Consider the following 24,217-nt stretch of genomic DNA (forward strand, 5'->3'; position numbering starts at 1 on the left):
AAAAGCATTAATTTAGACAATAATCTCAGTGTCACGTGTTCTCTTGTAGACAGAGGGGATACAATCAAACATAATTAAAACAGTTAAATGCCATTTTAACAAGCCAGATTTTCATTCCCTTTCCAAATTGCATCACTCAACCTGGCGTGCCAGCTTCAATATTTAATTTGAATTCTTACACAATAAACTGAATGTTTCAATCAAATAAATAATTGATAATTTAGGCTACTGCCATGTTTTTCTGCTGGTCAGAATAAGAAAACAATCTGCTTCGTTGCCGTCTTTGTTTATGAAATCTGTGGAGCGATCATCATGCAAGAGTGGCTACTTTATTATAGCATCACCACCAACTGGAATAACTTACAATGGATAGGGGTAGATTCAGAATGGAAGAAATCCATTTCCAGTTGTATTGGTGTTTGCACTAAGTTGTTTCAAGTTTCAGTAGTAAATTTTAAAGATGAGTCGTCTGCATTTCTCTTTCAAAAATGCTGAATAATTATATCCATGGCCAAATGCATTCAAGATAAACTATCTGTAAACAAGGTTATTCCTATGCCAACATCCTACCAGGCTTTTAATGTTTACAGTTCTGGAACATTGGGCAAGCTTTCAGTACAATATCTATACATATGTGCGTGAAGTGATATTTCCTTTGAAAAGGTGGTAATCACAAAGCTATCTTCCTGTAATGCTTTGTTCATTTTTTTCTTTCCTCCTGAAAATATATTCAGGAATATGTAGCATCAACATGAGAGTGCAGATAAGAGGATATAAGAAGAAGAGAGATGGTGAATAAATGCTGACAAATCTCTGACTTTCATTACACCGAGCATGAAATGATTCTTGATCATTCCAGCTAACTCTCTCTCCATTGCTGTTTTTCATCTTTCTCGTTAACTCTCCATCTTGCTCTCTGCGCATCTCTTTTTTACTTTTGAATAAGTTGTCATGGTTACAAAGAAATCTTTTCTGCGACAGCCTGCAAAAAGGCTGAATGTTTTCACTGATGGAAAAATCACACCAACCAGCTTTGGTGCTTATTAGGGCAGGACTATAAACCATTAGGACATCCGCCATATCAAACAGAGAGACAGGCAGTCTCTTTGTCATGTCTCTGCCCAAATGGATCATTTGAACAGCCTCTCTCTAATGTACTGCACACCTCCCGTCTGAGATATTCCTCTGATTACACTGGGGAATTTGATGTTCTTGTCATTTGTAATGGACTGAATGAAAAATGATATTTAAAAAGCAAAAGTATTTTTTGATAATTTTTTTCCTCATCTTAAGATATGTTCATAGATACTGGGATTGAGACAAAATATGTGATAAGATATTAGAATTCTTTATTTTTATATATATATATTGCTTTTTAATGTTTGATGGGTTCTCTAATTCCTTGATAACTTTTTTTTTTTTTGTCAAAATGTAACCATTTTTTGCCTCTTTTTTGGCAAATTTTTCCACCTGTTTTTCCAGCGTATTAGATGTGAGTTGCTGAATCTGAAATGAAACAGTATTGATTCATCATTTTCACCACAAGGACTCTGTGAATCTGTTACTTGCTTATTGTTTCTGTTGTGTAATTTGAAACAACTCCTGCCCTGACAGCTCCACTTGTAGTTGCCAAGCTGTTGAGAGTTTAGTGTGATTGGTTAGAAGAAACAACAGAGAGGTGAGTGTGGTCAATGACAGAACAGTGAGCTAAAGGTAACTGATAAACCAATAACCAAACATGAGACATAAATATTCATAATCAGCATGGAATTAATATTCCTGTAAAGTTAAGACAAACAAACCAACAAAGACTTTTCTGCTAAAAGGAGCAGTTGAAACATGTGTTAGCCCCATCACCATCACCATGTACGAGGATCCTCACATCCACTGGCTACCCTTTAGAATTTATTAACCTTTCATTGTTATGAAACATTTCTGTCTAAGCTTATTAAATACAATCAAAGGTTTCCCAGTCAACAAACTTGTACTTCATGATGCCCCTTCTATCTTCTCATGGTGACTTTGTTATCACATCACAGAAACAAAGTTTGACTTTAGTGGTAGATTAGGCTGTCTGCTAATCTGGAGGATCAGTGTGAAGTCCACATGGTGAGGAGTCCTTGGGCAGGATACTAAACATCCACTGCCCCTGATGGATCCATCAGAAATAGATTTTTTTTTTTAAGTGCTTAAAGTGCATAGATTAAAGTGCTGTATGAATGTGTGCGTAAGTGGATGAATGTGGCTTGTGGTGTAGACGTGCTTTGAGTGCTCAGCAAGAGCAGAAAAGTGCTGAATAAATACCATTTTCTATTTTAAACAGGAGTATTAGCCCCTTTTTGTCACGGCTGAAGCATCGAGGCACAGGTGCCGAAAGCTTGTGTCTATTTCATGTTCTGAGATTAGAATGGGTTGTGTTTTTTTTTTCTTTTTTCCCCCATTTATTTGATGTTAAACAACACAGTTTTTTATTTATTAAGCGACTGGTCAGTCAGTCTCTGGCCTTAGTGAATGATATACTGTAATGACTTTACCGTTAACTCACTTTTCTGCCATAGAACAATAGACTTGCTTGCCCCCTTTTTTGTGACGACTAACACAGTTATTATAAAAGAAGATGCTCTAAACAATAACAAAATTTAAACAATGTAAAAAAAACAAAAAACAATATGCATTCATTGTTGATGACATATAATTGGAACCAGCAACTTTGACCAAATATGTGGGCAGCCGGTGGCAAAATTCATGTCAGTGTCAAATCAGGAGAAGCCTTTATGAATAGAAATAGAGGGTTTACCACAAGGTGCAAACCACTGGTTCCACTTTAGAACAACAAGAAGAGAATAGATTTAACCACAAAAGGCCTGCATAATTCTGAAAAAGAAAATGTTTGGACAGATGAAACCAGGATTTACTGGACAAGAAAAGTATGGAGAAGGAGAGAAACATGATCTGAAGGATCCCACATGATCTGCCAAACATAGTGCAGGCAATGATATGGTATATATGGGCACCTATGGCTCTCACTGGAATTGGGCCATTAATGTGTATTCATGATGTGAGTGCTAACATAAGTAGCAGGATGAATGTGAACTGTAGGACTATATACTCTCTGCTCAAAACTGATCATTTTTTCACAGTGCCAACAGATAATGGTCCAACACATACTGCAAAAGCAACCCAAGAGATTTTAAAGGTGAAGGAATTAGTTATTCTTTGATGGTCAAGTCAGTGTCAGTCCCCTGGTTTCGATTCAGTAGAGCATGGCTTTAGTTATCAAAGACAAAACCAAAGCCAAAAATACCCATGAAAAGCAGACGGTGGCTGTACTAAAGGCCTAGGACAAGGGTGGGGAACTCCAGGCCTCAAGGGCCGGTGTCCTGCAGGTTTTAGATCTCACCCTGTGTCAACAGACCTGACTCAAATGTTTAGTTCATTACCAGGCCTCTGGAGAACTTCAAGACATGTTGAGGAGGTAATTTAGCCATTTGAATCAGCTCTGTTGGATCAAGGACACATCTAAAACCTGCAGGACACCGGCCCTCGATGCCTGGAGTTCCCCCCCCTCCATGGCCTAGGAGAATATCTCAAGGTAGGCAACACAGAATTTAGCAATGTCCATGGGTCCTAAATGTCAGGCAGTATTAAAAAATATTTTTTAGCCTCTAAAAATAGGTTAAATAGTTAATGGATGTTGGGTGTAATACCTTGAATTAAAGCTGAAAAGGGGAGGGGCTGATGTTATCATGGTGGGAGTGGTTTATGGTGTACAGAGGCCAAATAAATAAATAAATACATACACTGTATACAACAATTTTTTTTGGTTAGTTTTCAGCTTCTGGTTAATGTTAAGGGAAAAATGAGAAAACATTGATTCTGACCTCAACATGCTTTCTGTGTTAATGGCACAGTATTTCTAAAGTTAGCATCAGTATTGAATCAGATCTAAATACTTGACATCCAATTCATCCTACTGAAAATCTACGCTAAGATGAGCTTCTTTCTGTCTAGCCCAGGATTTCCACAATCTTTAGGCGAGCTTTTCTCTGCCCCTCTGTGAGCTGGAATAGATGTAGGCCTGGGTAAACTTTATTGCTACAAATGAAAAGGTGGATTAACCAGGGTGAGCCGAGTGTTATCCTCCACTGAATCCCTGAATTATTTCTTTTTCAACATTGATGGGTCTATTTCTTTCCCTGTCTTGCTTTTTTTCCCCTCCGCTGTCTTTCTGTTCTTTAATTTCTTCTTTTCAGCTGTAGCCCCATGATATTTATTTTTCTCTTGCCTCCCAGCTAGGATGCTCATAAAACGGGTACTAATTCCACTGGGAACGTTTCTTCCTCCACTGTTTGATGCACAGCTGTCACATGTCTCAGTAGTAAATTCATCGATTACATCAGGCTCCATCTGAGCTCGGCTGTTGTGTAGGTAGAGCCTGGTTTCCCGCTGAGAGTCTGTGAGAGTCTCCTGCTTCACTCTGTCATTCTTTTTTTCTCTTTTTTTTTTCTTTTCTGTCTTCACGTGACTCTGCCTCCTTGGTCACAAAGTCACAAGTTGTTTTTGGGTTTGTTTGTTTTTTAGGAAATCATCTTAATTTTATCACAGTCAACATTACTGATGTAAATATAATATTTACTAAAACTTATTTGCATTCACTTTTAAAACATATTGAATCTAAAAAAATATGTATATCTGATGACTTTTAATAGCTAAAGACCTCCTAGTGAATAAAGGGAAGTTGGCGAAACATTAAGAAATGGCTACTACAGCAGTGAAAAAGAACATGTAGAAGACACTAACAAAGCTGTGTAGGTTTTTTATGGATCAAGCTGCAATGAACTGCTCCCACAGAAGCTTCCATGACAGACAAAAATTTGTGTCACTGGGTGGTCACTGTGTCTCTAGCTAGCTTATGAAAATAAGATGGATATTTACACCCCTTTTTTTTAACAGAAATTTGCAAATATGAATAAAGTGTAAAACTACATAAATAAGGTGAACCAAAATATAAATTCCATCAGACTTCCATGTCAGTCCCATTAACCACTATCAAACCAAATCCACAGATATAAATCCATAATTTATCTTATCAGATGGCTAGAGATATGACAGAAGAGAGAACGCTATTTATTTATTTTTTACAATTTGTATGATGAATTTTAACATTCAACATTTATACAACCATAATAATAATATACGAATATAAGATAATATAAGAATATAATAAGAATAAGAAGAAGGGGGTATTGGGATATTCATGCTTAACAGTGTGCAAAGTAAAGTTAGCAGTTACCAGTGACCTACCCTGATTGAAAATGATGATGATAATAATGATAATAATAATAATAACAATAACAACAATAAAGAATAAATCAAGTGATTTCTTTTAAATTTCAAATACTTATGAGGAGTGACATCAGAAGGTGAAAAAAACAAAACTGTGACAAAAATGTTTAATTATGTTTTATTTTTAACAAAGGTGTTCCCTGAGGCTTTAGCAGATGTTTCTTTGGTACATGTAGAGGAAGATCTGGGCAGTTAGCATGAGCGCTGGCAGCTCAGTACACAAACATTCATAGAAAAGGAACTCGCGGCTCGTCTGATTGACAAGTGGAACCTACAGGACAGAAAACACAAACAAAACCAAAGCTTTCCATTTAAGACGTCACACATTCAACAGCGATCTTATAAGGGGTATAACAGAATAAACCATTGAGATGAAACCTTGCACTTACTGAAAGGTGACTCGTTGCATCTTATCTCTGCCTTGAAAAGTAAAATAATGAACTATTATGCTATTAACTATTCCTTTGATTTGACATTGTCAGGGAGAGGATTGGTTGTTAAATTTACATTGCGGGTTAAAGAGCTTCTTAAACTCATCTTTTGGATTTTTCCTGTAGCAGCTGCTGGTTCATACCGGTAGCAGACCTATTTGCTGGTACCCATTCTCAGTAAAGCACTTCAGTGAATCATGTTTCTGTGCCACGCAGCCCTCTTTGTCTTATTCTCTGTATTGCGTACGCTCTCGCTGTCTGCGTCTGTCTCCCTCTTCTGTTGCACTCTTCTTTCTCTTCGTCTCTCTCCCCGTCTCTTACTTTTATCCTAGTCACAGTTTCCAAGATGTTCTTTTTTTCCCTTCCACCTTATCTTTATTTCTCATGCTCTCTCTCAACCTCCTCCAGCTCCTGCTGCTCTTCCAGACTTTCTTGCTGCTGTCACTGCTGGTACCCTGCATCTCTGCGCTGTACTGTACCGTGTGTGTGTGTGGGGGGGGGAACCAAGAGAATTTGAGATGGTAGGGTGGAAGTAAGAAGCAGAGGCAAAGTAAAGGATAAAAGGATAGTGGAAGTAAAAGGAAAAAAAGGGAGGTGAGGGTGGGGGGTGTGACATTTTAGCCTACACTCAGGTGCAATCCAGCTTTACCTGGCAGAAGGGATGGAGACATTTCTTTCTCGTGCCACTGCGAGCCTCGAGGCAGACTTTTTCTCAGGTGTAAAAGCAGGTGAAACAGAAATACTGACGACCTCGGGGACCTGCCAGATGTCAGGCAACATCAGCTGCTTGTGGGCACAGCAGCGGGTTAGAAGCCTTCCATTTTCAGGAAAGTCAAACACTTTCCAGTCATGAAATGGGTACTCATGAATTCAGAGGCACATACACAAGTGCCTTCTTTTTGTAAAAATGCCATCAGAGGTGCGTGGTCTACGAGGTTACATCTGTAGCTGATGTGCCGAAGGAGTTCTTGCTGTTTCGGCTGCTGAAGGCTGAGATGATCATATACACAACTGTATTCTGATATAATGGCAGCTGTGGTGTTTTATGGCTGTTATGGTTATATATAAAAAAAAAAATTAAAAAAAAAAGGGGCAGGGATAGCTCAGTAGGTAGAGTTGTAGAGTTGTGGCCCCATGATCGGAAGGTCGGGGGTTCGACTCCACTGAACGGTTACCCTGAGGTACCCCTGAGCAAGGTACCGTCCCTACACACTGCTCCCCGGGCGCTGCATTGGTGGCTGCCCACTGCTTCACTGGGTGAATGGGTTAAATGCAGAGGAGCAATTTCCCTATGGGGACTAACACATACACATTAAAAGGGTAGAAATCTATTTTAATATAACCGAAAATGAATTCACCCAGCCTCATGATTTTCTGTTTGTTTGCTTATGACAAGTTAAAGTTGCAGTTCAGTTTTGCCCAAATCTCTTGCATATAAGCCGTGAAGTGAATTATCTTTTTGTGCTTACATTGCATGACCATGCTGAAAGAAAGTTTTTATTTTAAAGCAGTGGCTATAAACCTGCCAGTTTCCCTTTGAGAAGTGGGAACAAAGTCAGCTGAATCCACCATTTGTTGATCATAAAGGAGCCACATCTCATTTCACTTGTGCTCCTTTACTGTTCATTGTGCTGAATTTAAAAAAGAAAAATAAGTAAAATGACTGAGAGCTCTTGTATTGACAGCGGTTCTGCACTGTGAGCCTGGGAAAGGTTATGACAGCAGGCTTTTAGCCTCATTTTTGAGACATTAAAAATATATATATAAACCAGTTAATATCCATTAAATGAATCCTTCTGAGTATTCTGAATGTGAAACAATTTGCAGTAGATTTGGCATTATTCACTTTATTACGATAACTGGAAATGATGCTGAAAAAAGTGGGTTGATGCTTGTTTTATTATTTACAGGTATCTCTTCAATAATTATTCTGATCTTAGAGTTTCTGACTGGAGTATATTTTGAGTAGATTGTGCATTTGAGTTGCAGTTGCATGTCAAAAAAAAAAAGTAATGATGACTATGTCAAAAACATGAGAAGTTAGAAGTGTTTTCAACCAAGAACCTACTTGCAAGGTCATGTAGTGTTGGCACTTTAACTTCACATCAAGAAGTTTCAAGGATTCTGGTCAGCTCAGGCCTTTCTGTTTGGAGTTTTCATGTGCTTTCTTTGGGTCCTCCAGCTCCTCCCACAGTCCAAAGACAGTGGCCATTGTAACTGTAGTACACTCAATAATTCCCTCGCTTATGGAACCATCTTTATCAGCAATAACTTGAAGTAATCATTTTCTAGATGACTTTATCACTCTTTTTAAATCCCTGTGGAAGAGTTTTGATCCACTCATCATAACAAGGGTGCTTCAGTTCAAGGTTTGCTGTCACTTGCAAGTTCCCATCACAACATTTGAATCAGGTTGAAGTCTGGACTTTGCACAGTTGCATTACCTTGGTTCCTTTCTTTGTCAACCATTCTGGTGTGCACGGGATTGTTCTTCTGTTGCATAAACTTGTTTCAGCCAAGCTTTAGCTGTCGGACATTTAACTCTAGAATACTTTGGTATACAGAGATTTCATGATTGACGCATTGACTGCAAGGTGCCCAGGTTCTGTGGCTGCATTGGAAACCCATGCCATGAAGCTCCCTCTGGTGTTAACACCTTTGGCGTTAACACCAGAGGTGCTTTAGAGCTCTGCAGATACTGAGTCAACATGTCGTTTCCACCTCAGCACTCAGCAGCCTCACTCTTTAACTTGATGTTGTCCAACACTTTGTGGCTGAGATGCTGTGGTTTCAAAGTGCTTCCACTTTGTAATAATACCACTCTTTGCACTGTCGGTATCTTATTACAGTCCCATGCTGAAATTCAGTGAGCTCTTTAGAACGACCAAATCTTTCATAAATGTTTGCAGAGGTAGACTAATTTTATCCACCTGTGGCAATGGGCCTGCAAACATCTGAATTCATATTAATCAAATTCACCAAATTCAATTGAATTCTTTTCAGTATAGTCAGATGTTGGGCTGCTAATAGTTTAGTTACTACGGTATATCACTTTTTCATCTTGTTTCTGCAGTATATATTTTTGTGTTTCCATGACTGATTACTGTTGATTAAGGGTTACTTGAGTTGTTAAGGCTTTCTTTCAGTGAGGTTGCTTGTTTTTGGGAACATGCAGGCTTCATTAGGATGCTTTGATGTGCTCTTTTCCAGGTGCTTTTAGGGTAGATGTTTCATTACAAAACATCAAAGGCAAAGCCTTCTCTTTCTCTCTCACTATCTGTTTTGCACCAATGCTACTTGCTTCTTTTCAAGTATTAAAAGTGCGCTCAAGACCTTCATGGCTTACACTCATATTGTTCTTCTGCAAGCCTCCCGCTGTTGTAGTTGAAGTCGGGGAAACATTTTAGCGAATTTACTGCTTTATCTCGCGTCCCCCTCCTAGTCTCACCTCATCTTGTCTTTGCTTCACCTCATAGTCTCAGCACCTCAACAATGTCATTTCCTCTTAGAAATGTGTTTTGTCTTTAGCACAGAATCCCTGATGTTTGTTCCCTGCAGTGCAGGTCTCAGCCCTACCTTCACAGCTCTGATTACTTGATTCTTGTTTCTGGACTTTTTCTTTTTCCTTTTGCTTCTTTATTTCTTTCTAGTAAAAAGAAGCAGAAATTGCTCAACGTTTCTGCTATTTTTAATTTCTATAAGAAGTAATAAGGTTGAAAATTGTGTGTTGCAGATTTCCTAGAACTTTTGCATTAGACACAGGATAACAAGGATAAGAATAGAGTAGAAGTGAGCAGAGCTTAATGCTGTGGGTTCATGGATGCACTCAGTAGACATCATGGAAATCCATCAGTGAAAAATAAGATGGCAAAACAGACGCTTTTCTGGAAACAAAGAGAATTTTGTTGCAAATTAAATGAGACAAATTAATAACAAATTAATGCCTTAAAAACAGCAGAAACATATCATCATTCCCATTTTCTATTCCACTCAAATTGATTGATTTCATATTAGAGGTATATAGATTGAAGAAAAAAGAACTTATCTGCTCTCCAATCTCTGTTGCAGGTACTTCACCAATATATCCATAGGTGGACGGGACTACTCTTTCAACAGTGATGGCTACTTATCCAAACCGCTGCTTGATGTTATCTCCTATTCCAACGGGAGAGGCTGGGAGGAGGTCAGTACATATCTGTGTAAATTGGCACTAATTACCCAAACGTAGCGACTAGATAGGCTAACCACAATTTCACACACCATCAAACATGCTAACTCATCACTGCTCAATTTCACCTTTTATGCTCTCTCTGCCTGAAGCTCATCTCTTCTTCCTCCTTTCCTCTCTCCAATATTAGATCTCCCCTAGGCCCCCTCCTTTCCATCCTTCTACTCCTGTCTGTGTTTTTCAGCCTTGTTAGTAGGTGCTAACGCACAGTCCAATATCTTTGCCATCAGGAGCAGTTGTACAGTAATAGTACTAAATTCAAGGTCTTCCTTCTGTGGGTACTTTAAATTCCTCAAGCTTTCCTTCGACCTGAAGAAATAAGTAAACCTTTTTATTCTTCCCACTGTGTTCCATTTGCTCCTGACCTTTTAAGACTCAATATGTTTACTGGCAAGTAGCAGACTCAAGGTCTCCCTAATTTTGAGAATGAAAACCTGAAAGAAAAAAAAATCAAAATTTTAAAGAAAAACATAAACACACACAAGCACATTGTTTTAACTGCATAGCATCACAGTAAGTCCCTCATTGCTGTAGTGTGTTACCTGTCTACAGTCGCTCAACACTGACCTAAAAGTTCAGCACTATACAGCATTTAAGGAGTATTCATGTAAGAATCTGGACAAAAGATCCATTTAAAATGATTTAAGGAGCATTTAAAGAGAAGATAACACAAAATACTGCAAATACATAGGTCTTTGAGGAACAAGAAGTACATATAAGAAATTTTTTACAGCAAATTATAGTATGCAAACTAAAATAATATTAGAATCAAGTATTTTTGCAAATTATTTTTAACAGTAAGGAAATATTGTTTGGAACAAATCTGCCAATACTGTAAATTTCAAAGGAAATTTCAATCACATGATTGTTTATGTTAACGTCTCTCACAGCAACACTTCTGTTTCTCATGTTGCTTCAGTTTATTGAAGTTTGCAGGCATCCATTTACACACAGTTCTCTCAAAGTCCTGCCGTAACATTTAAGACGGTGAATTTTGGTCGAGTCACTCAAAACTCTAATTATTGTCTTTTCCGCCAATCATTTGTAGATTTGAGTTGTGCTTGGGATCTTTGTCCTTTTGCATAACCCACTTTTGGCCAAGCTTTAGCTGTCAGACAGATGGCCTCACATTTGACTCTAGAATACTTTGATGTACAGAGGAGTTTGTGACAGTGACAGCAAGGTGCCCAGTTCCTGTGGCTGCAAAGGCCCAAATTACCCCCCCCGACCATCACGTTTGGCAATTAGTATGAAGTGTTTGAGCTATATTTTGTTTTCCGCAAATGTGCCGCTGTGCATTTTGTCCAAACATGTCCTCTTTGATCTTGTCTGTCCAAGGGACATTGTTCCAGAACTCCTGTGGGTTATGCAGATGCAACTTTGCAAGGCATTCTTTTTAGAAGTTGGATGCTTTACTCCTGGGAACCCTTCTAACCAGGCCACACTTATTCAGTGTTTTGTTTTTTCTTGCTTTCATGAACTTTCACGTTTAGGATGGTAACTGTTTTTACCCTGCAGGCTTAAAAGCACAGGTCCAAGATTGTGAATGCAATAACTCGAGGAAAAGATGATGTAGGAGTTTGCACTTTATACTATAGGTGCATCTGCTAAAAATCTTCATCGAATTTCAGTGACCTTGAGGACCTAAAGGTCGAAGTCAGAGGTCAGGTTTTCTCAAAGTCTTGTAAATGCAATAACTGAAGAATGATGTCACCAAGAATTTTGAAATTCTTTACCATATCGACTCAAAATTTCAGAAAATTTTAAATCTCAGTGACCTTGACTTCAAGGTCGAGGTCAGATGTCAACTTTTTCTGAAAATCACCTAGAACTTCAAATTCATACCATAGGTGCATCTACTATAGGAGGCTGAGGCACCGCTGGCACTGGCTGCCAGCATTCTTAGGCTTCTCAGAGCATAGTACAATATGATTTAGGGGTGTATTTGCTGGGGCATACACGCCTGCAAAGATCAGCAAATAGCCAAAACATCTGCTTTTATAGAGGTGGCCAAACTGCAATTGCAAGATTTGGTCCTCATTGTATTATGCTGATTATACAGCATATGATTATAGTGAACTAAACCATGAAATATGAACAATATATCAAAGAGACAGTAAGAAACTGTGGAAGTATTTGAGAGAACAAATGAAATGTTTTGCTCTGTTTGATGTCAGATTCAGTTGTACAATCTCATTTGGCCATTCTTTTGTCACCAGCTTCACTTCTTCTCTGTGTGTCATGGCAAATATATGATCTAAGAGGGCCTCTAAGACTCTCTCTTCACTTGCCCACATTCTTGATAAAACATATTAACTTGACAATGCTGCACTGCAATGCTTGCAGCATGCTGCAATGCTGGACTCTGAGGTTTAAAAAAAAGTTATACTGAATGTTGGTGTGGTTTGAGGGTGGTGGTGGTGATGGTGGTGATTGTTTTGCAGCAGATAACAAGCCTCACATCAAGATTCAGATCAGTGATAATATTGACGATGCTTAGTGACTGCTGAACAACGGGCACTTATTTTGTAACGTCTCAGCTTTTTTAGTTATGTTTTTTCCACCCCGTCTCTCTTTGCTTTTGAGCTCTGTATTTCTGCTGTATTTCTTCAGTCTTCTGGCAATAGTTAACCTTACACGAAAGCGACGATTTATAGTTCTGCCTGGTGCTAAGAGGCAGCAAACTGAAGTACTGCTCTATCAGTGGGAATCATAGTACAATCTTCAGCCCTTTTCTGAAGCATCTCACCTTTCCTGTATTGAATTTTTGCTGAATGAAGGCTGCAATATTGACAGAGGAGATAGGCTTCTGACTTGTTTTCCATACACTTGGGGAAGATAGAATTTAAAAAAAAAAACTGGCTGCAGCAAGCAGATAAACTGAAAGATAAGAGGTTATGTTGCACCGTTGCTCACAAAGGTGAATGTTGTGCTGCTCTTTTGTATCTTATGCTCAGGTTATTTTGTAGAGAAATTCCCCAATAGAGAAGTTTGCCCCAACTGTGTTGAGCATTTCAGCATTTAGCTCATCATCTTTGGTTTACCAGGCCACAACCACATCAAACAGCAGATTTAAAGAAATGCTAACTAGGTGTTAAACATATTGTACTTGGCATTTAGGGGTGAAAAAGTGCATTTATCAGCTTAAGGATGAGAAATGCAATGGAGATTAGACATAAAATAACAGTGTGTTTAAATTCATCATGGACACAAACACAATTTCTAATGTTAGCTACAGAAGATTTTCTCAGTATTATTGTAGGGTCTTTACCTCTATCAGTCAACAAAATGCTGTGGATGAACAAAAGACAAATGTAAATCAAATCAATATTTGCTGTGACCACCCTTTGCCTTCAAAACAGCATCAGTTCTTCTAGGTACACTTGCACACAGTTTTTGAAGGAACTCGGCTGGTAGGTTGTTCCAAATCTTGGAGAACTAACCACAGTGGATGTGGATGTAGGCTTCCTCACATCCTTCTGTCTCTTCATGTAATCCCAGAGACACTCGATGATGTTGAGATCAGGACTCTGTGGGGGCCGGACCATCACTTCCATTACTTCTTGTTCTTCTTTATGCTGAAGATAGTTCTTAATGACTTTGGCTGCATGTTTGGGGTCGTTGTCCTGCTGCAGAATACATTTGGGGCCAATAAATAATCATTTATATTTCTGAAAGCTTTCTTTGTTAACAGCATTTTTCACACCTGCCTGAAACTTTTGCACAGTACTGTAATATAAAAGTAATATTAAATAAAGAAAATGATATCGTTGCACACAGGCTTCCTTGTAGATCTCAAACAAGATGTGGAGGCTATAACTGAGACTGTTAGAACTTAATTTTTCATTTTGTTGTTTGCTGGATTGTTACTTGTTCAGACTTCTATTTGACTTATAAGCATGGCTTACATGGTTAAAATTTCTTTAACATTGTGCAAAAGTCTTGTGTGACCCTTAATTTCTCTGGCGTTTTGTATAAGAGAGGCCAGGCTTTATGAAGGTCTTTCAGAGTTGGCTGCTTTTTAAATCATTTTCAGTTCAGTTCTTGTACCTGAAGGAGAATATATTCTCAAAGTAGGTTTTAACTTTGCAAACATACAAATAGAAGGGTAGTTAAGTGTCCTGTAAAGACTCGTAGATCTTAGAGGTGTGATACTTAATGTAAAGTGCAGCGCGAAACAAACACAATAAGAAATAAACATCTCATTTGAACTGATCTGGTGATGCTGAGTCTGCACTCTCTTACCTGTGGAGTGTTGGCTTTAGCCTTAAAATTACTGCAGAGATTTACCAGAAACGTGCAAAGCACAGAAGACTTTAAATAAAAAATACAGGTGGTTCACAACGGGCAATTTACTGCATTAAAATGATGCAATCCAAACACCAGTAAAACTACTGCTAAGACATCCACGTAATATATTTCACAAATCATGTTATTAAAGTTATGCTTCCATCATTAGGATTCGGACACTCCTCCAGTTTCCCATAGATTTTGGGAGGTTTATTCCCTACATTCAAGTCGAGGGGTCATACGATGACAATGATGCTTTGCTTCACAATCTCAAGAATGATATATCAGTTATATGAAATGGGTGTCAGCTGGTACTAATCTCTACATTGCATAGTTTAAAAAAAAATGTAGTCTGTGGGAGCAGGAAGCGCTGTTTGTAGTCACTCATTAGTGACTGTTGATTCTCTCCTCCATGTCAGAACATGCTCCATGCTGATAGGGAGATCATTTGTTGCTGGACTTTTCTGCTGGTCAATGTGAGCACAATAATCATATCATGTGATTTGAGGCCATATGTGCTGGACACCGTGTACATCAGCAGGGATCTTGGTTCACATTGCTTGTTGGACTCTGCTGGGATGCTACTGATTCTAGTCCATACTTTTTAAGGGCCAAATTTTAGATGCAGCCAAGGGTGTAAAGTTCAGTCCTCTCAGGATCTTTTCTCTGCTTTTTGCAGATGACACAGTTCTGTTGGTTTTAAGTGATGGGGAACTGTGGCAGTGAATAGATGAATGGATTATAATGTTGTCTAATTTGTTGTAAGAATGTGCACTCCAATACAAATGATGCTGGAAATGAAAGGATTCTTGTTGATTTTTGATGTTCAGCTGTCAGCAAAGCCTTATTTCACATGAGGATTTGAAAATCTTGTTCTGTAAATTTTATGAAGTTGGCTGTTATGTGATGCAACACAACAGCAAGTCGTATTGCATTTGTTTGTTCTTTGAGAGAAGCGTAAACATTGGAGTCTACAGAGGATCAATGAGCAAATAAAATAAGAAAGATGACTACCTTTTTAATCAATCTGATAAGAGAGCTATAATCTTAAACCACACAAGTCCTAATCCAATTTCAGTTGAGTTTAAAAGTGTAATAAGAGTTTTACAACCTCACAACACAGAGGGATCACAATGTAAGTGCACTGTGGACTTGATAAGAGATGTGGATCGATTACAGTGATTCAGAAGGTACTTTGCGAGAGACCAGGCTTTCAGAGTGGACTTGTACACAGTGTACACTCCCAGCCACCTATGGAGGATAGGAAAATCAAATTAGGTTTTAAAAACGAATGCAAATTATTAAAATAATATGCAGACTAAGTGTGGCGACAATAAGAAAACCATTTAAAGCATTTTGGTTAGACTAACCAGTGATCGATAATGTCAGCACAGGTGATGCATGTATTAGATTGCATCACTAAAAAAGCTGCAATGTAGGTATGATTTTATCTAAGTTTAAAAAAACAAAAAAACAACAAACTCTACAGTTTTGGAGTTCACTGATTTTTTTTTTGTGCCATTGTTCCCCTTTAAAATCTCAAGGCCACAGCCTCAGAACTTTTCAGTCTCCACGTCTCTGCTCATCAATACTTACCTGTTCTTACCAAAAGCCTTTTTTTATATTTAATGAGAATTTAAAATACAGCAACTCCTGTATGAGTCAGATATAGACACAGACTTTTTATAGCCGGATTTAGAGACTGAATGCTCCCATCTTGATGTCTTGTTTTGATCTCTGTGTATCAGAATATATTTAATTAAATCACTCTTTACTCAAGCTTCATGATGTCGACACCATAATTTATAATGCTTTTAGAATTGTCTCTGCAGTTTTATGAGAGGTTTTGCTTGGAGAGCTTGATTACTACAATTTGCAGCTGTTGTGCACACACATAACAGACCAGCAGAGTAAAATACAGCCAGACATCACTTAATAGCGGTTTTGAGGCCACTGTTGAAAAAAAGGTTGCATGTATTCTTACTGTTTTTGTTAGAAGGATTTTTGTCTTTGTGTGAAGAATCCATCTACATCTGCCTCTTTAAAACATTGGAGTAGGCGTTTAACTAACGCTAGAAGATTACTTTTTTTTAAGAGGTTTGGAAGTTTACATGACTGAGAAACATCACTTGGAAAAGGAACAGAATTCAGGACAGTGACCATTTAACCAAAAATATAAACAATAATAAAACTGATGGTAGGACCAAAGAGTCAAAAATAACTTCCACAAATGAACTAAAACCTCATTTATTTCTTGCCAGATTTACTCATATTGATGTAAACTCATAGGCAGCTCTTATTTTAAGAATATTTATAGTCTTGTAATTGAATGTGCTTTGCTACTTAGTAAAAACCGACTGTTGTAACAGTGAGTTGGCCTGAAACAATCTTTGCAATTGCTACTCTCATCACTGAGCGTTTGAGTGTTTGGTCTTTGAATGAAAAGGGTCCTCTGGTGCTCAGATAGTGATGTGTATTATCTTCGCAGCTGCAGCAGCAGTGGTTTGTTTTATAGTAAACAGAAGACACGCAGTGTTACAATGAGCTGTGTCTGTGTGTGTTTGTGTGTGTGAGAGTAAGCAGAAGTAAAAATATAAAGAAAATCAAATATTCTAAATATTGATTTTAAAAGCCTTTGTAAGAAGTGGTGGGATTATTGTCAAATTATTGACAAGAGAAGGGTCGAAAATCAATGTTCTGTATGATGATCGATCCTGCAAAGCATTTTGGGTGCAGTGACTGGTAGACATTGTCTGAAGAAATCATTATTTTTGCAAAGTGTTATGTTATGAAAAAGGTGTCTCAAACAGCGATGAGGAGGCGATGAAGTTGAGCAGGGCATAGTCACAATGGCAACTGTATGTGATGGTGTTATAAGTGCACATAATATAAGATGACCCAATGAGGGCTGGAGCAATGTACCAACTACTGATATGGTGTAAGTGCAGGTTTTTCAAGTGTTTTTCTATGGAAAGGGTTCAGAAATTCAAATCAGAGACACAGATAACATTTTTGGTTTGTGATAAAAGGCCTGTTATTGACAAAATGAACTAACTTTGTCTTTGTTTATAAATGATCTGATTTGAAATATTATTTTTTTTAAATTTAAATTTTAAATTTTGTAATTTTGATATTGATATTGATAAAATCCCTATAAAAATCTCTGCTTTTCATCGCCAAGCTTTTTTAGCATGGACTCTTATTTACAAGCATAGCTTTAGTCCACACAGTTATTATATCTGGAATAACAAGGATGTTTTATTTAAAAGAAAATCTCTCTTCTTAGATAGTTGGTTTAGGAATAACATTATTTTAGTCAACCAATTATTTGATTCAAATGGTACGCTTTTCTCCTATGAAGAATTTTGTTTAATTTAGCTATAAATCGTCATGATTATACAAAAGTATTTTGTTTCATCGTTTTGATGGTCACTGTAGTGGCTATATTAATTTTGAAGTTCTCTCTTTCTCTTATATTTAATATAACCACACTACGGACGGACAAGCGCCTGTTTTTATGCGTTGTCGTTAGCAACAACAACAATAACACCATCGCGTGTCCGCTTGTTTATGTTCCACATAAACCTTTCACAATAAAGCTCAAGATCCTGTTGAGACTTTTCAAAATAAACTGAATCGCGTGAAAGAGCAGATTATTTACGGATGAGAAGTAAAAAAGAGCCGGCAGGTGCTAAAAAATAAACCTTAGACTCAAACGTTAGAACAGGCTTTTCCCCGCAGCACGCCGTGTAATAAATACTCACAAAGAAAACGGTGGCCTTTCCAACTTATGTCTAAAAATGTATCGTTTCATGCATCTGTTAAAACACTCGACTCCACATGACACGCAGCTGGAAACACTTCCCGCAAGTCGAGCTGCCCGAGAGTCACAGAATTTACAGAAAATGTTACATTTTTGTGATTTATATCGTTGGGACGATAGAATTCTTATATCGGGATATGAGATTTTGGTCATATCGCACAGCCCTACAATGGATGCACACAGGATAGTAGCACGAATACAGTTTCAAACTCTGTTATAAAATTCAGTTCATAATGACAGCACAAATGTATACAAACACTATTCAACTGACTGCAAGTAACAACTCAACTAACATGAACAATGGCAGATAAGCACTAACTACTTCTGAATAGCTACTTTGTGCATCCAAAGACTGGAGGGAAATACAATACATCGGACATGCCCTGATTTTTAAAACAGACTTTACTGTGTCATTCACACAAAGTCAGAAATGGTTGCATTTTGTCATAGATGACCTGTGTTTCCAGCTCTATTTGAACTACACAATAATCTTTAGAGATGGGATCTGAGAAAGTAAACGGTGTAAGCAGGGCGTCTGGTTTGACAAGCTCTGCTTTTTGAATATGATGTTCTGTCGGCCTCCTCAACCCTCAGCTGACGCTCAGTTTCCATGTATGCGTGAATATACAAGGCAAAAAGGAAAAACTGTGGAAAAGTGGGATTAACATTGGTTCTTGTTTACCAGAGACACTGTGGTAAAATAAAGCATGAGATGAAGAGGCTCATTTGATGCGGGGTCAGCATTAATGCTGGCAAAGAAGGAGCAAACCTGGAAGGCAAAGCTTTTCTCAATCAGTCCAAGCTTGAACTCTCAGTTTTTGTCATTAGCTGTAGCAGTGTCTTTATACCAGCTGCTTGAAATGAGTTTTCAACATAAGGCACCCAGTCTCAGTCTTAGAGATGACATGAACAAGGAACTTAAACATTTTCTAATTATATTGCACTATATTTTAAACCAACATACAAATATACAAGTGACCAGATGTTTGCAGCTACATGTCCTGAAATTAGCTGATTGTGGGTTTGAATGCTCTACAGGTTGGCTGGTGGGAGAATGGACACCTGCGACTAAGGTATCACCCCTGGTCTCGCTATGGCTCTTTCTTGAAGCCCCTGGATGACTCCCAACATCTTCGAGTGGTCACATTGGAGGAGAGGCCCTTTGTCATAGTGGAACCTGCTGACCCAGGCACTGGCTCCTGCATCCGGGACTCTGTACCCTGCCGCATGCCCGTTAACTCCAGGTAATTCACAGCCACCACCCCTGGATGGACGAACAGAGAAGTGAAAACATCAAATAATCCATTCATTGCATTGCAAAAAAATATTCAATTATTCAAGTGTCTAGCTGTTTCCACACATCAATTCCACATGAGATCAGGAGAACATTTGGAATTGCCGTTCCTCACAAGTAGAGGGAATATATTCGACTCTGGGCTCAGTTTTCCTACTGGTAGCTAGGAATGAGGAAACATCAGAGATCACTGTGATTTTGTTAAAAAATGTAATGTGCTGTTCTCTCATGGGTATGAACAAGACATGCATAATTGCTCAGTTAAACACCATTTAATGTACAATCTGTCATTTACGTTCTCATACGCTGCTCTAGCTGGTAATGTCAAAATGTTTGGGTTTCATGCATGTATAAAAACTGGTTGAGATGGTATTTTAGTTCATATGATTTATGTACAGAAAAGCAATCTTCTAAACAATAAACACAACAAAACACTTCTAAACACTCCACAAATTAAATGGTTATTCATAGCATCCAAAAATCCATCTTTAGCCTGAAAATGTGCACGTCTGTCTTCATCACTGCAGGGGTGAAACCTTTGGTTTGGCTCACAGAGAGAGATCATATATGGGATGTACGGTGGCCCTGAGACGTCAGGTGCACTGCAACTTACAACAACATCAGCAAATAGGAAAATATTGCAAAAGCATACAAAAAATAGAAGTTAAAAAGACAACAGCATCACAAAACAGCTGCAGAAGTGACAGAAACTGAAACATGCAACAGATTGCACTTCAAAGAATAAGGTTTGTTGGTGCTGTGAGCGAGAAAAAAATGAAAGAATATTCTGTTCTTTTTGCATAATTCAAATAATACTGATGATATATGTTTGCAATTAGTTTTTTCCCCATCATATTATTTTCTCCTCAAACTCACTTCTGTTGTGTTTACTGAGTCCTTTTGTTTATCCGTTTATTTATTTATTTTTAGCTTTTGATGTTTTTTTCCCATTTGCTGGCTCTTGTTCTTGTTTGACCTCCAAGAACCACCATAGGTATACGCAAAAATATGAAAAACAAAGTAATTGCTGTGAAAACAAATAGAAATAGAGTTGCAATATGTTTTTGTAACAATTTGAAATAGGTGGCAAGGCAAGATGACCTGTTGTTTGGCCATAAGCTGAAAGAAACAGAAGACTAGATACCCCAATTTTCTATCAGCAAATACATCAAGATTGTTACAACAAGAGGTGCTTCAGTACATAATATGTGTTTTCTCCTTGTGTTATTTTCTCTGAGCTCTTATCAGCTGGCAAACGGTAGTAGAGAGTGGGAAAGAAGTTTCAAAAAGTTGTTAGATAAAGACCACCCTGAAACCACAAGGACCTCTGCCTTAATCCATTGTAAAATTGAGCTGTCTGGCCACACATCAAAGAACAGGACAGTAAATCGTTATCGTTTCCAGGTGGAGTGTACATACAGAAAAAGGTTTAAAGAAAGGCTTACCTTCTGCGACCAGTAGATTAAAGAATAAAAAACAGCTGAATTATTTTGGCTGAATTTGAGAAAATACATTTGTGTCTCTGTCTCTCTATCTGTGTGTGTATATGTATGAAGTTAGTTGACATCAGATTAAAGCGTGTTGAAAGAAACATGGATTTCTTACAGCTTTTTAATAGAAGCATGATGGAAGAAGCAAAGTAAAGGCAGGTTAATCTTTTCTTGTCCTGCAGAAATTGGGCATGTCTCTAACTGTGTGTGTGTGTGTGTGTGTGTGTGTGTGTGTGTGTGTGTGTGTGTGTGTGTGTGTGTGTGTGTGTGTGTGTTCTGCACCCCTTGTCTATCCCAGATAAGCTTCCTTCCTGCCAGTATATGACTTGGCCAACAGAGAGATAACAAGTTCATCCTCCATCAATTATTTTGGCTGAGAGTCAAGTTTGCTCCTTTACTAATCAACCCACTTCTTTTTATTACTTTCCATTATATGCATTTCTATACTTGCTTCTTGCTCTCATTTTTCTTTTTTTAATTACACATATAAGCATTTTCTGTTTGGCTGATTTGCTATCGTTTTTCTTCACCTGTCACAGCTCCCTTGATCTGCTGCACTGTGTTTGCGAAGTTGTTTTTCCTTTTATTTTCTCCTGTGATCACCACCAAGGTCACGGTTGTTTGCTCAGTTTTTAAAATAAACACACACAAAAAATACCTGAGCACAAGCAGGCACTAAAATGCAACTGTATTTTTCTCAACACGTTACTTGTCCTTTTTCAGTGTCACATCACTCCTGTAAAATGCCTTGAAAAATAACATGCACAAAAAATGAACTGTACTGTAAAAGGATCTTGAGCAACAGAACTGTAGATATTCAGTTATCGTACTTGACCAGAGGAACACTGACCAATGAATCACAGAGCACAGAAAATATACAGCAGATGAACAGTGCCTGAATGTCATGTGTTTAAGAAATAGGGAAGAAAGATTCAAAGAAGATCTGAGACAGGACCTAAGAAATGCATCTCGACATGATTCACATAGTAGCCTAATCAGAAATGGAAGGGTGACTGTCAAGAAGCCATTCATAAGCAAGGGTGAGGAATGCTGACACAAAATTACTGACAAAAAAAGTTTCAGTTCAAATTGTCAATTTGTTTTGGAGGAAGTTAGGAGAGAGATAAGACTCTGAGTGTCTACAGCCAAGATCAAAACACACGGAGGCTCAATTATAGTTTGGAGCTACATTTCAGTCAGTGGTTTTGGGGATCTTGTAAAAATTGATGGAGTTATAAATGCAGAAAAGTGCCAGCAGATTTTGATCCGCCATGCAGGGCCATCTGGAAGGCATCTGATTGGCCACAGCTTGATTTTTCAGTATGACGATGATGCCAAAATGACTGCCAATGCATCAAACACATACCTGTATAGAAAAACACACAGTGGGACACTATGAGCCATTGAATGGTCTCCCTAGAGCAGGGATTTCCACCTCCAGGCCTCGAGGGCCGGTGTCCTGCAGGTTTTAGATGTGTGCTTGATCCAACACAGCTGATTTAAATGGCTAAATTACCTCCTCAACATGTCTTGAAGTTCTCCAGAGGCCTGTAATGAACTAATCATTTGATTCAGGTGTGTTGACCCAGGGTGAGATCTAAAACCTGCAGGACACTGGCCCTCGAGACCTGGAGGTGGACATCCCTGCCCTAGAGTCTGGATCTCAACGTTATTGAAGCAATGTAGGGTAATTTTGACAGATAACAGGACAAACATTAGCAGTGTCCAAAGAAGAGCTTTAAATGTCCTTCAAGAAGCCTGAAGAACAATTCCTGAAGAAAGCAATTATGTGAAAGTTTGCCTAAAAGAGCTCAGGAAGTGTTGAAGAGTAAAGACAATCATACCAAATACTGACTTTCCAAAAAAAAATAAACAAACAAAACCATTTAGATTTCACATGATCATTCCATTCAAACATATTTTAACAGTTTCTGTAATAATAATTTTATAATCTATACAAACGTAAAGAGGAGTTAAATATTTTGATCCTGTGGGTTGGACATTGTTTTGTCAGTTAAGACAAATGCACATTCTGCATTGTTAGAGAACAGAGCCAAGAGGGGGCCATAGCTAAGTGACTGAAGGACCATCAAATGGCCACGAGCTGTAAAGAGCTGATGGAGGGCACAGAAGCCACTTGACTGATAGTCATCTAAATGTACTTGGATTCCCATATGTCCATATAGATGTGCATGGTGCTTTGGTAAAGTGTTTGCTGTATGAAGCAAGGGAGAAGGGAGACATTTGAAGGTCTTTGCAGGAAATTTGTTTCTTTAAATTGGAAATAAGTGCAAAAAAATGAGTTTATTTCCATTTTAATAATGCAACACCTTTTCCTCCTGAACTGTCTGACCTGTCGAGCGTTGCTTCCCCTTACACAACAGCCAAACTGTCAGTATCGATCCACTCACAGCCCCTCTATAATAATTCACACCTTCCTCGCCTTCCTCTGCTTTTAGTTCTTCCTCCGTTATGAGCACCTCAGGGGGAGAACATATGCTCATTTTCTCACTCCCCAAGAACCTCACTTCTTTCATTTTCAATTTCTTTAACAGAAAAGAACCTTGTTTAGATCAAAGTGACCTGAAAAACAAACTTACAACATGTTTTTAAGAGAGTGTTTTAACTATGTCACCTTTCTCTCATCATCTCCTCAGTTTGGTGGTGGATGGTGTTAGACCCATGAAGCACTGCTGTAAAGGGTTCTGCATCGATGTACTAAAGCGCCTCGCCAAGATTGTAGGCTTCACCTATGACCTTTACCTGGTGACAAATGGGAGGCATGGGAAAAACATTGATGGGGAGTGGAACGGCATGGTAGGAGAGGTAAGCCTTCGAAACCTCTTGTATGCTGCCTGTTATTTGTGGGACCAGGGGGGATGTGGGCAATGTTGCGCTGCCATTAAGTCGGCAGGAGATCTTTTCACAATGTTGGTTCGACATCTGTGTAAAAGGTGGAGCCAGCCTAGCAGGACAACAGGAAACAGGCACTGCTGTTGTAAACATCTCTACATTTAGGAGACACCGAGGTTTTTATGGTCTAAGCAGAGGACTGACTCAACCAGCATATAGATGACATGCTTCTGATTACAGGGTGTTGACTAAAATTACACAGTGATAGACACTAGAATAGGCTGGCCCATCTATGCATTTATCCACTCATTTGTCCAGTCTCTTATTCAGGTTAGGACCACACTGCTACCTGTAACAGTAGGCATGATACTGAGTCAATAATCTTCATCGTGATAATTCAGGAGTTTTATATGTTGTTTCATAAGCATAAGAACCCGAGTTTTCTGAGTGACAGCTGTGTGC

General features: G+C 38.4%; 1 protein-coding gene across 2 annotated transcripts in view; it reads left to right on the forward strand.

Moving 5' to 3' along the window:
* Positions 1–24,217, forward strand: part of grin2da (glutamate receptor, ionotropic, N-methyl D-aspartate 2D, a) — a 154,169-nt gene that overhangs the window by 67,690 nt on the left and 62,262 nt on the right. For both annotated transcript variants that reach the window (XM_040022988.1, XM_040022989.1), the window contains 3 exons: positions 9,846–9,960; positions 19,157–19,362; positions 23,560–23,728. In XM_040022988.1, coding sequence (XP_039878922.1) covers positions 9,846–9,960; positions 19,157–19,362; positions 23,560–23,728 — 490 coding nt within the window. The remainder of the gene's footprint in view (positions 1–9,845; positions 9,961–19,156; positions 19,363–23,559; positions 23,729–24,217) is intronic.

This window comes from Simochromis diagramma, unplaced genomic scaffold (assembly GCF_900408965.1).
Source record: "Simochromis diagramma unplaced genomic scaffold, fSimDia1.1 OVJJ01000307.1, whole genome shotgun sequence".
Classification (NCBI taxonomy): Eukaryota; Metazoa; Chordata; class Actinopteri; order Cichliformes; family Cichlidae; genus Simochromis; species Simochromis diagramma.